Raw genomic sequence first — 13,712 nt, forward strand, 5'->3', positions numbered from 1 at the left:
ACTGGGCAAGTGAGCTTCTGAGTTAAAACTTCCTTCTCAGATAGAAGGGACTTGACAGTTCAGAATCCTCCATTGTTTGTCTCCAGCAGGTGGAATGATGCTGTTGTCCGAAAAAGAAATATATACCTCTCACATTTTACAGAAGAAGGGTGTCCAGAATTTTAAAATTCATTGAGGTATCTGTCAGTGATTATTTAAAAAACAAACAAACAAACAAACAAAAAAACAAAAGCAAAACCGTGCAGGTTTTTCCCCCCCCGGACAGGTGTTTTCCAAAGAGAAACCACACATTCTGTGGATGTGACAGCATCTGATCCTCCTGCTGTACTAACCCTGGGTGAATGAGTGATTGTGTTATTTTTTTTTAAACGTGTGTGTGTGTGTGAGAGAGAGAGAGAGAGAGAGAGAGAGAGAGAGAATGTAGGGAGACATGACTGTGGTATTATTTCACTTAATGCTGAAATGCGTACTTCAGGGTTTCTGGTATTCCTGTGCAAATCAGCTGTTTATCTCTTTTTGCATTCTGTTAGCTACTAAGTTTTTCTCTGTCCTTCTGAAACTCTGGGGACTAGAACCGTACACCCTGTTCTAACTGTGATTGCACTATGGCTATAAAGAGCATCACTGTTACTGCCCTAGTTTCTTTTCAGTGCATCTCATCTGGACTTGTAGATTTATGTAAGAAGGCCATCTTGCTGTTGCAGAATGTAGCTGCCTGCCTCATAAGTGAGGAAGGTGGTGATTATGTACAATTATAGATGGATATCATCTGCAAAATTCAGATCTAGATATTGAACCTAGGTGAATCTTCAGCAGCTCTAGAGCCTCCATTCCTGAGTGGTATGAGACTGTTCTAGTTGGTGCCCCAACATGGCAGACCCAATAGGCCTAAGACAACTTCCAGAAGATGTGCCCACTGCACAACCCTCAACTCAGACGAGCGGGGCAGGGTTGGTTTACCTAAATTGAGAAGGGGACGCAGACAGACATATTTTCTCAATTTAGGTACATATATGGGGGTGGGGGAAGGGAAGAAGAGTATCATAGAATCATAGAATTTCAGGGTTGGAAGGGACCTCAGGAGGTCATCTAGTCCAACCCCCTGCTCAAAGCAGGACCAATCTCCAACTAAATCATCCCAGCCAGGTTCATTTAGGGAGTGCAAAGAAGTGGACCAGTGCAGTAACTTCTATTGTAGCTTTGTCTCAGCTTTCTTGGATTGTATAGTCAGCCCTGTGCCTTCCTTGATTTCACAAGCTATTTCTAAGGCCCCCTGTGGTAGACACATGATAAACTTCTTGATATGCACATGACAGCAGATGCTTACCATGCACTTAGAGCCCTCTCCAGAGCAGCCCTGCCACATAAATCGTTAAATATGCAATTAAAAACAAAAACAACCTCTTGGCCCGTCTCTCTGGGTTACAACTCATAACTGAGGTCAGTGTTAGTTACACTATCAGATTCAAAATGAGGCTACTCCAAAGTGAGAGAATTCCAGGATTTGTCACAGGACAAGGAAGGCTTTGCCCCACTGGCCTATGACATTTCGAAGGATCTCTTCTGCCATCTGTTGTTGTTTGCAGGTCACCACAGGGCCTTATGGAGGAGAGGGAATTACTGTCTAACTCCATGTTTTTATTACATGACAGCTCTTGAACAAAGGTGTTTCTGATCTGTCTTGTCAAGCATGCTTTACATTTACCCTGTTTTATATATTGCTGAATGTTAATCCAGCAATCTCCAGTGAGATCTGATACTGGATAAATCAGTGTAGTTCGGGTGCTGTAGCCTCTACTTTTCTGTGGTCAGAAAATTTGCTCAGAAGTTTTTAATTTAATTCTAGGAGTCATGGGAGTCGCATTTAGTGTTGAGTACGTATGTACAAGAAATCAGTTGTGGTTTTAACTAGAGCCATTTGTCAGATGGGGTAAGATCATTTACCCTTCATTTGATCACATTTTCAGACACTTTTTTCCATCATTTTATTCCTGAAGACATTTTTAAAGACTTGTGATAGTAATTATTTCCTTTTAAAAAGTAAAATAAAACATGGCCCTTTTGTGCTGTAAGGTTTAGAGCAAAAAATAGAATTCAGTAAGCCTTTTTTGTTGATATTCAGGCACTAACAGGAGGTAGTCAGAATACTTCACTTTGGAGCATTAATTTAAAACTGAAGGGTGTTTAAATTGTGCAACCAATTGTTAGGCTATGTGGACTAGCTTAAAAGAAAAGGTTTAGGGCAAAGTAGGGGAAGGATACTTGGGGGGAAAAGGCTACAAGGGTATGGGGAAAACAAAAGGTAAGAATTTCTAAATTGGTTACCTGTTAAAATTTACTTTTAAGGTTTTAAATACTTTAAATCATTGTAAACTTATGCTCCAAAATACAACAAAAAATCTTCTTCTCATAAATATATGTTGTAAATACTATGTCTTCTTTTACATAGATATTATGGGGCTAGATTGTGATTCCAGGTTACATGCTTTTGCAAGACAATAACAAAGAGTAACAGCCCCATATTTTTCTCTACGTGGGCTATCTGCACCTTGGATGTGCAGGTGCATAGGATTGAGCTGGGTTCATGCCTTCTTACTTCCTCTCCAAAGCAAGTAGTGGGGAGGGACAGGAAATGGTTGGAACTTTGGTTTTATCACCATCTACTTGCTGGCCAGAACTGCCGAGTCAAGATGGTGATGGTGGAAAAGGGTGTAGTAGTTTACTGCTGGTAATTAATTGCTATCCCTTGGGAGCAAGAAGGAAGCAGGACAGGAAATGTGACTCAAAGGAAGGCCTCAGGGCTTGTGTTCACTGCTTTAAAAAAAAAAAAGCTGTGTTTTACCTCAGGGTGACCAATGTGCACGAGTTATCACAAGGTAAAAAACACAGCAAAGACCAAACATTTGAGTTTTAGCAAGAGAGAAAACTTGCTGAGGTTGTGCCTTTTCTCCTGCCTAGTGACGACCTCTGTGAATTTACTCACATAAAACTGAAGTGCATTGTCTTCACTATGTTTTTACCTCAGGAGGGCTCATGCACATTAGTTATCCTGAGGTTAAAAACAGCTTTTTTTTTTTTAGCCGTGAAGACAAGCCCTCAAGTCATCCTGCCAGCTGCAGTTATTCTTAGGCAGGAATGCACAGGTCTGTGACTAAAGTTATAGTCTAGCCCAGTGGTTGTCAAACTGTGGGTCGTGACCCCATTTTAGACTTAGATTTGCTGGGGTCTGGGTCCGAGCCCAATTGCCCAGGGCCGAAGCAGTGGCGGGGCTCAGGTTAGAGGCTCCTGCCTGGGTCTGAAGCCTAAGTTCTCTCTAAGCTGGGTGGCTGCGCAGCAGTCTGTCAAGGGCTGTGCAGGCGGGGAGAGGTGCCTCTCCCTCTGGCCCTGGAGCTGCTGAGGTGAGAGAGGGCTGGGGGGAATCCTCTCTCCTCCTTACAGCCCCGGGGCAGCCTGCACCACAAACGCCTCATCCCTAACCCTACCCCAGAGCCTGCACCCCCAGCCAGAGCCCAAACCCCGCCCATACCCCACCTCTCTGCCCCAGCCCTGAGCCTTCTCCCACACCCCAAACCCCTCGTTCCCAGCCCCACCCCAGAGCCTGCACCCCTGCCTGAGCCCTCTACCATACTCCAAACCCCTCGGCCCCACCCCATCACACATCACCTCCATATTGGTGCACATAACAAAATTCATTCTGCATATGGATATAAAAAATTAGAGGGAACATTGGCTGAAGCCTGTGGGTGCTTCAGGTCCCCCCCTTCCACCCCTGGCCCACGGAAGTGGGTCTTGGGCTTTGCCCCCACCCCCCGGGTCATGTAGTAATTTTTGTTGTCAGAAGAGGGTTGCAGTGCAATGAAGTTTTGAGAACCCCTGATTAGCCCACAGTGATTGGAGTTCTATAACAAACTAAGATACATGTAGCTAGAACATGGTTTAGATAGTGTTATTAAGCTAAGTAAAATTGTACAAATGTGCTTTCACAAGAAAAGTAGACCAAGCTGTCTTGTATGCATGTTAAATAGCAATTTTTGTTTTTTCAGATAGTCTTAAAACATAAGATCTAACCTCATGGATTAATTAGAGTGAAAGTATGTCTCTTCCATGATCATTGGCAGTAGTGAAGATTGTTTTGTGGCAGAGGATTCACTGCCAGTGTAAGTCCCTGCTTTCCTGTGCTGCTAACGCTCTGAAAAAATGATCCTTTGTGCTGAGTGTCTCATGCTTGTTCTCAGACAGGGGGTGAGTCTTTTTGGAAAATGTATAAAATTCCATTTGGCCACTTGTGTGTGTGAAAGGCCGTAAGAAATTTTCTAGTTGTCTTATGAAGATACCTCCACCAGCACGTTTATTGCACTTGCCAGGGACTTTGCCCACCATGAGCACAAGTACATTTAAAATGCTTGATTTAATTTAAGATAGCATATGATTTTCAAGTACTTAATTTCTATGTGGTAGATTATTTGAAACTATTTTAAACTGCATACAGAGGTTCAAGGTTCTAGATACATTCAGGCTTCATTATAAAGTATCTGAAGAATCTCACTGGCAGGTGCACTTACTCTTATGTACACAGGGTCACTTACTAAAGTATCTTTGCATAAATGAATGTTCTGCACTAGTTTGACTCACATTGTACGCTGAAACAAACTTAAACATTTGTGTCTCACTTGATGGGTGTGAAGGACAGTGCAATTCCGGCCTGAACTGGAGCAACAGCAGGTAAAGATCACAGAAGACTCTTTTGCTAAATGAGCAAAAGGTCAGATTAAGGAATGAAATAGAAACAGGCACACAGACAAAAACAGAAATTATAAGTGTCTTTATATAATATGATAAACTCAAAAACAGGTGAACTAGAATGTCTAGCTGTGGAAGGGACCCTTGATATAATAAGCATTACTGAAACTTGTTGGAATAATAAAAATCAATGGGATATTTTAATGTCTGACTATAAATTATACAGGAATGTCAGATTAGGATGAAGAGGTGGAGCGGCAGTGCTAGATTTAAAAGATTGCATAGAATCTAGTGAGATGACACAGTTGGATCTGTATGGCTGCAAATCCCAAGTTGTAATAATACAAGTATGCTGCTAGGTCTCCAAACTACTACCCTCCAGATCAAGAAAAGAATATTGAGTGTGTAATACTGAGAGAGATCAAAGAGGCAGCCAAGTCTAACAAAGCAGTAATGACAGGGGACCTCAACTATCTACACATAAACTTGTCAAGTATCACAATGGAACAAAGTGTGGGGAAGCAATTTCTTGACACCTTAAATGATTGCTTCTTGTAACAGCTAGACTAAGAGCACACAAGAGGAGAGGCTATTCTTTATTTAATCCTAAATAACAGCACAGGAGTTAGTTCAAGAGGTAAAGGCAGCTGGCCCACTAAGCAATAGTTACTATAATGTAATAAAATTCAAAATTCAGTGTTCACAATAATATAGTAATGGTCCCAGGAGGGAGGAAAGGTAACAAAAACTAACACAGTGACAGTATACTTCAGAAAGCCAGAGAAGTAAAATCCTTATATTTGCCATGGTTGTTACTTACACACAACCTTGGAAGGCAAGTATGCCCCCGAACAGAAAGGGAAGTAGGAAAACAAGAATTAAACCAGTGTGGTTAAATGGGATAGTTCAAGAGGTTATTTGAGACAAAGAAGGAACCTTCAAAATTTGGAACTCTAACCCTAGCGAAGCTAATAATAAGGAGCATAAACTACAGTGGACAATAGGCAAAAAGGAAATTAGGAAGGCTAAAATGGAATTCAAAGAAGAAGTAGCTAAGGGTATAAAACAAACAGCAAGAGACTATTTAAGTGTGTGTATCACAGACTTCCTGCTTCTGAAAGAATAGGTGAGTCTTCTGGATCACCATAGGTTAAAGAAAGCAATTAAGGGAGACAAGGATTTTGCTGGGAAACGAAATCATTTCTTTACATCACTGTTCGCCCTAGAGGATGTTAGGGATATATCTATCCTTGCCCTGACCGACTATTTTCTGGTATTAAAAAATTAAGTAAGATTGAACGTTTGTATGGATTTGAAACTATTTATTTTTGAAGGGCTATAAAACCTCATGCTTCCAGGCTTAAGGACTGACCGTAACTGTTAGGGGTCATGAGAAGACTCTCCTGGGGAGCACATTTTTACATATCTGCCTACTTCGGGCTTTCTTGTGTCTTCTTATGGAACAGCAAGCCACTGTTGGTGCCAGGATACTGGACTAAATGGATCACAGGTCTGGTCCAATATGACAATTTCTGTCTTCCTGTGAACTATCTTACAAGGGTTAGTTACTGTGTTGAAGCATAGTGGTGCTAATTATACTCCAGTGTCTGATTCCTTTAAAATTATTGTTTGGGCTTCAACCCACAAAACCTCTTTGGTCTGGAGATGTCCATGTGTGACGGTAATCTTTTTCAGTCTCTGAATGTTCTGTCAATTTGAATATAATCCAGTATAGTAACGGCAACCCCGTTCTCCAGCCTAAGCATTATGCAGTATCTACACTTTGCTTTCTAGTAGGGAGTTAAGGAGTGGTAAACTGAATGCAGGATAAGTCTCTCAGAAAAATGTGGAACTAAAAGTAACCTACTGATAATTTAAGTAACTTCCTGACAAAAGTGTTTTGCATGGTAGTCTACTATTGAGAGCTTACTGTTTGTATTAAGTTTTGGTTTTATTTTCTTATATTAGTGAAGTAATTTTTAAGGTATCTTAAACAACTTGTTTTCTAGGTAACCGAGTGCATGGGGTAATCTAGAATACCAGTCTTTACTAAAATTAGCAGAGTTGTATTAATAACTTGGACCTTACTTGGGAGAGAAAGTAAGCGTCTTGTTTAGTGAGTGTCGTCTTACTCGATTCAGAGTAGTAGCCGTGTTAGTCTGTATTCGCAAAAAGAAAAGGAGTACTTGTGGCACCTTAGAGACTAACCAATTTATTTGAGCATAAGCTTTCGTGAGCTACAGCTCACTTCATCGGATGCTGTTGCTCACGAAAGCTTATGCTCAAATAAATTGGTTAGTCTCTAAGGGGCCACAAGTACTCCTTTTCGTCTTACTCGATGTGACCTTGTCTACACTACCAAAAAAATGGCGCTAGGAGACCCTATTGGGGGAAAAAGTTTTAAAAGTACCTTTAGCTAGTTCAGTCTTGGAACTGTAATGCGCATGGGTTATAATTTGCTTAAAAGGCTTATTTATAGAATAATTCTAGACTAGAACAGTTTTTCATAAAGTTTTTTACCACAAACCAGGACCGCACTTGATAAGAAAACCATGTCAACTAAATTAATTTTTTAAAAATATTTTCCTAACATGGCCTTGTTTTGTAGCATAGATGCAGTCTTTGAATATTTTTATTGTGTAGACCTCTCCTATTTTAACACACTAATATCTTGCATCTAAACACTTGGTAATTGTAACTAGTTTTTGTAGAAACATTGTATAGAAACTTAGCAAAGCCTCTTCTCTAGTCAGCTTTCTGGGTCTTGGTTGCTCAGCTTAGCGAATTTTTAGAATCTATATAGCCATGTTTCGGGGGGAAAAGTGGATTATTTCATGGTTGTATTTTTTTTAAAGAAAAAAAACATCTGGGTGTTTTGTAATTGTTACTTTTCATTTTTCTATTTACATAAATTTTACACAGTGCTGCTGCTTATTATTTTATTTTGAGGATTTTCCCTTTTTTCACCCACCGAAGCCCTTTTTGTAGGAGTATTTGCCAACTCTGTAGTGTGTCTATTTTGGGCTAGAGTGGAGAGGGTAATTATTTTGGAAATAGAAACAGCATTTTTTCTTTTCTTTTTTTTTAAATAGGCTTTTCAGTTAGTTGGCAAACCAACAAGAGCTTGTTCCTCTAACCATTCAAAGAGGGCAACCATGTTGGTCACTTGGTATTTGCCAGATACAAAATGTCTTGCTCTGGAGTGAACAGACCACCCATTCTGTCTTTGTTTAGAATTGGTATGTAATCTAAATAATTGGATTTACTACTTTAAGGTTTTTCATATTAGAAAGTTAAGTTAATAAGATTAAATAAATTAATAAAATTAAAATTAAGTCAATAAGGGAACAGCTGCATGTTACCAGTACTTTGAATTATATAGCACATTTTGGTTTTCCCTGGGCCACGTTCTGAGACTTTGTCCTTTGGTAAACTGTGAAACTGAGGCAGAAATCTGATTTTAAACATTGAATCAAAAATTTAACCTAGAAACTGCAATTCTACAGTACTAAAACTGCATGATAGACTAAACACCTAGTTATTAGTCACTATGTGCCACACATTGGCTAGTTGTATACTTCCACATATCACAACTGAATCCTGTGGAATTAGTGCCAGTCCATATACTATCGACAGTTACTTCGGAAGCCCCACAGAGGAAAAAAACTGTGGGGTGGGGTGTTTTTTTTTTTTTTTTTAATTCACTTCATTAAAGTGAATTGGCCAGGCTTTTGGTTAATAAAACTTGACATTTCAGACACTGAGAGTCTGGTTCCCTGGCCAAGAGGTAGTGCACTGCAGGTGTGAGAACAAAGCAAGAGAGAACAGGGCATACATCAGAAGTGGTGCTAAATCATTTATATCAAGAAGGGAGAGAATGAAGGAAGAGCAGTTGTTGAGACTTTTTGTCATTGTATGATCAAGTGTGCCATCTCACCTCCTCTGGTAATAATAGTCATGGTGTGTCTTGAAGGTGGACTGGAGGAAGATTTTCTGCCGTAAATTTCATAACTAGATTGGAAGACCTCTGCTGCGGTTGGACTGTTGTGGGGTGGAGAGACATTTTTACTACCGGGTGGCTGGGTGAGGTTGGAGAAATGTAGCATTGAAGAGGTGGTCAGAATATGAGGAAAGTGTGTGCACTGCAGTGGAACAAGTGGGAAAGGAATGGTGCAAAATATACATGTCAAGACATTTTGAAAAGTACTTTTAATTTACTAATTCAATAGACATTAGTATTTAGGCTAAATATACTGGTTATTGCCCACTCCCTTTTCAGCACCCCATGGACTGAGAATATTACTTTGCTCCTGGGATGTGATGGACTGAGTAGGGACACACTCTGACTCAAACCTCATGTGATGGTACATTGTGTTGCAAATAACCAGATATTAACCTTTTATATTCAGGATTGTCCATTAAATCTTATGATAGGCTTCAAATGTGCATTTCTTGGATTTCTGTTCAATCACCCGTAGTATTACATCTTATCTAAATCTTTTTGGTTGGGGTGGACTTAAACAGGTAAATTCAACAAGAATTTGCCCAATTTGGTGTATAGATTATTTCCAACAGCATGGTTGGGAGATTATGAAGTACATTTTTGGGGGAAATCACTCTATGCTACAGCAGCAAGCAAGGTTCTTTTCCCTACTAAATTTAATGGTCTGCTTTTTGGATACATTTTGTGCAGAAGAGAATCCATAACAAAGCATTACTTGTGGCCGCATATGTGCTTTTGGTGATAGAAATGTAACTAGTTGAAATTAAAATCCCATTTATCCTGTGCAAGAGCTCTCTAGTCTGCATGAATGCAGAGGGAATGGCATTCTGCATTTACAAACTGAATGAATTTTTGGGACAGGTGTATTGGTGTACAGAGGCGCTTTCTTTTTAAAGGACCATTGTTCCTAGATACAAGGAATATGAATGTTCAATTAGTCTGTTTCAGTTCAAGAATCATAAGCACGGTTGTAATAATAAGCAGTATATGAGCCCCTGAGGAGGTGGAAATAAGCAAGCAGTATATGTCTGTCAGGAATTTAGCAGAGTCTTTTGGTCACGATGAAGTATAATTTTCTTTATGGGCAATTGTGTGAGACTATAGGGACAACAAATTTAGAGGAATTGTTAACAATTCATTTTCTGTCATTATTAGAGGGTATATATAACACTGCTGTTTTTTCAGTGTTTTAGCTAGGCAATTGGCCCTTCGCTTGAGAGAACACACATTGTGCATAGTATCCACCACAAAGCTTTTGAAGATAAAACCATGAAGTATGTGGATGATACTTCTACTGCTCTTTTGGTGTTAATATACATGTATGTTTGGAGAGCAGCTTAAGCCTGACAAGGTATTTTAACTCTGAAATGTCTAGGCTTTGTAGATTTAAGGCAGATCTTGAAGTTCTTGGGAGGAAAAAATCCTGCTTTCCTCCAGTCCCATGTATAGCTTTTCTATGCAGACAGATTTCAGAGTCTCCCTCGACTATGCTACCTGTAAGTCCCTAACAGTTCTCCTAAGGTATTGTTTACTAGATATTTTTAGGATCACATATATAGATGCTGCTCTTTGGCACTTAGTGCTGTGATATGGTTTCTAAATGCCATCTCTTTCCTTAGCAAAAACTTGTTACAGGTTTGAACGGCTGGATGGCAGAGTTTTAATAGCTGTGAAAATGGAGAGGGTTGCAGATTACTGGTTTTACCCTCACTAATTGATTGTCTTTTACATCTAAATTTTTGTCATCGTTGTACTTCAATGTGTATAATTTGATCAGAGAATCACGATGATTGTTTACAATACAATGACAAACCTGGATTATTCTGTGGCAGTATTTGTTACAGATCTCAAATTCATATTAGATAAATATTGCATTAGTAGAACCAGTAATCAATGTAAAGTTGCCTTCTCTCTCCTCTAAAAATTGATATTTTAGGTCTTTTTATCATCTTTTTCCAGCCACGCCACTAACAGCCGTCTATAGGTTAGCTGCCTTTTTTTTCTTTTTTAATTGAAGACGGGAATTTTAAACTAGCTTTTATAAAGTTATAAATTATAGAGATTGTGAGTTGTTGATGTCTAACTATCTGAATAACATTTGGATTTTTGACTTCTATGACGCCCTTTTATTCTGTACTGTGTTCTCTCTGTCAAGCTCTTGGAATGCTTAGAAATCTGGGTTGACAGGGGCTCAGTTCAGGAAAGAACTTAATTCCCACTCACTTCCAAAAGACTTGAGTGCTATGCAGTATCACGGTCAAAGTGAGACACACAGTTGTTCCCCTCCAGTTAAGTGCCCTGCACAGGGGTATTTTTCCTAGAACAAATTTCTGCTCTAAATTATTTATTATTATTGCAAGTGAGTACCCATGAGAATCATTGAATCGGTGAGTTTTCTCATTTGTGATATGAGTCCCAAGTCCACTTTTCTTGTTTTCAGTCATCTCAGCCAAATTAGATGATTAGGGCCCTACCAAATTCACAGCCATGAAAAATGCGTCACGGACCGTGAAATCTGGTTTCCCCCTGTGAAATCTGGTCTTGTGCTTTTACCATATACTATGCAGATTTCACGGGGGAGACTAGTATTTCTCAAATTGGGGGTCCTGACCAGAAAGGGGATTATGCGGGGGGGGGGGGGAAGGGAGGTTATTTTAGCGGGGGTCATGGTATTGCCACCCTTATCTCTATGCTGCCTTCAGAGCTGGGTGCCCAGTGAGCGGTGGGCTGTTGGCTGGGCACCCAGCTCTGAAGGCAGTGTTCTGCAGGCAGCAATGCAGAAGTAAGGGCGGCAATAACATACCATGCCATCCTTACTTCTGCGCTGGTGCTGGCAGTGGCTCTGCCTGCAGAGCTGGGCTCCCGGCCAGCAGCCACCGCTCTTCAGCTGCCCAGCTCTGAAGGCAGCGTCACTGCCAGCAGAAGCGCTGAAGTAAGGGTAGCAGGACTACAACCCCCCCTACAATACCATTGTGACTACTGCACAACTCCTTTTTGGGTCAGGACCCCTACAATTCCAGCACTGAAATTTCAGATTTAAATAGCTGAAATCATGAAATTTATGATTTTTAAAATCCTATGACTGTGAAATTGACCAAAATAGATCGTGAATTTGGTAGAGCCCTATAGATTTTGGTAGAGCCTACATACCCAAGATTAATCCAGGAAGTACAGCTAGTTACAGAGGGCAAGCAACAAGATAACCTTGTTCTGCCTTTCCCTGTTCTTCGTTCTTGCTAATGCAGCCTTGCAAAATTGTCCTTGAATATTTACAGCCCAAGTACAAAATCTACTTGCTTGCTGCTGACAGTTGGAAATAAAACTTGATATTTTACTTGCCGGTCAAAAATAAAATGCTTTCCTTGAGGCTTTGCGAAACTGCAATTATGGATGTTCAACAATACAACTGAAGTATGTGTTGATGCTCCTGGATTAAACTTTTGTGATTTCTGTCACTCTCAGTTTTGTGCAGTGTAGTTGTAGCCATGTCTGCCCCAGGATAATATCTTTTATTGGACCAACTTCTACACAGAGCTCTTCTTCAGGTCTGGGAAAGGTATTCCCAGCATCACAGCAAAATGCAAGGTGTAATGGACTGCAGCTCACTAACCCTCTCTTTTTGTCCTATGACTGCAGAGGTGTTAACAGGCCACTCCACATGAATGGTCCCTTAGAATATGTGCTAACTAGTTATGCTAAACAATCTGTTCCACCTTGCATTTTGCTGTGACACTGGGAGTATCTTTCCCAGACCTGAAGAAGAGCTCTGTGTCTCAAAAGCTTGTCTCTCACCAAAAGATATTGGATCTATTTTGGACCTCACCCACTTTATCTCTAATAGTCAGTTTTAGTGAATTGGAATAAGTTAAGAAACTTTAATTTAAAAATGTTCAGTGATAAATTAAGCAAAATGTGAACTAGGGTAGAACCAAAGTAACAAATATATTTGTACCTTTTTAAGAAAGAGGTTTTCATGAAGGAAAAATAGCAGATACTAGTTGGTGTAATTTAATGATAAGGAGCGGGTGAAAATGTTTGGAACATACAGTATGCTTGTCACGCTTATGGGTGAAAAATTCCTGGTTTGCTACACTGACTTAGTGTAAGCTAGGTAAAAATCACCTGGAAATTCTTAATTAGCCTTACTTACAGTTTGCATGGCAACTTCCACCTTCTCTATTAGTGTATATATCTATATCTATATCTTCTTACTCTATGTTCCATTCTATGCATCCGATGAAGTGGGCTACAACCCACGAAAGCTTATGTTCTAATAAATTTGTTAATCTCTAAGGTGCCACAAGTACTCCTGTTCTTTTTTTAAGATTGCAACAGATACTTTAAAATAACTGCGGTAAAACAAACTTTCTCTCAAACTCAATAAATCCTAATTGTTACACTCCAAAAATGTGGACTAAACACAACTGAGGAAGATGTTATTGGTAATAGATTGATTTATTCCGCTCTTCTCACAGTGAATTGTTAAATTTAAGTCTGTATTCTCGGTTCTGCCTAATACGCGTGTGGTGGTCTCTTGTTTTCACAGGCCAAGGCTGCAAGCACAAAGGAAGTTTGCTCAATCCCAGCCAAACAGTCCCAGCACAACTCCAGTAAAGATAGTGGAACCGTTGTTACCCCCTCCAGCTACCCAGATTTCTGACCTCTCCAAAAGGAAGCCCAAGACAGAAGATTTCCTTACATTTCTCTGCCTTCGAGGTAGGAATTTTACAGCAGCCTAAGGCAACAACCTGTAGTTCGGAGAACAAGCTGCAGTATCACACAGTACAGTCTAGCTGAACGCAGTGGTGCTGCACTTGAACGTATTGCACACATTTCCACCCAGTAGTCTGACTGTAGATACAGTGGAGTAGCGTTTTACTTCATCAATATAAAGATTATAGAATCAGGCCAACAACAGAGCAAATGGAAATTACTTTTATGCTTAGCACTCTTTCTCCTTGTCCTTCCC

General features: G+C 40.0%; 1 protein-coding gene across 1 annotated transcript in view; it reads left to right on the plus strand.

The window, feature by feature from the left end:
- The window catches only part of JARID2 (jumonji and AT-rich interaction domain containing 2), a 301,706-nt gene that overhangs the window by 199,866 nt on the left and 88,128 nt on the right, over nucleotides 1–13,712 (plus strand). The window contains exon 4 of the mRNA XM_074944825.1: nucleotides 13,290–13,459. Coding sequence (XP_074800926.1) covers nucleotides 13,290–13,459 — 170 coding nt within the window. The remainder of the gene's footprint in view (nucleotides 1–13,289; nucleotides 13,460–13,712) is intronic.

The sequence above is a fragment of the Natator depressus genome, chromosome 2 (assembly GCF_965152275.1).
Source record: "Natator depressus isolate rNatDep1 chromosome 2, rNatDep2.hap1, whole genome shotgun sequence".
Classification (NCBI taxonomy): Eukaryota; Metazoa; Chordata; order Testudines; family Cheloniidae; genus Natator; species Natator depressus.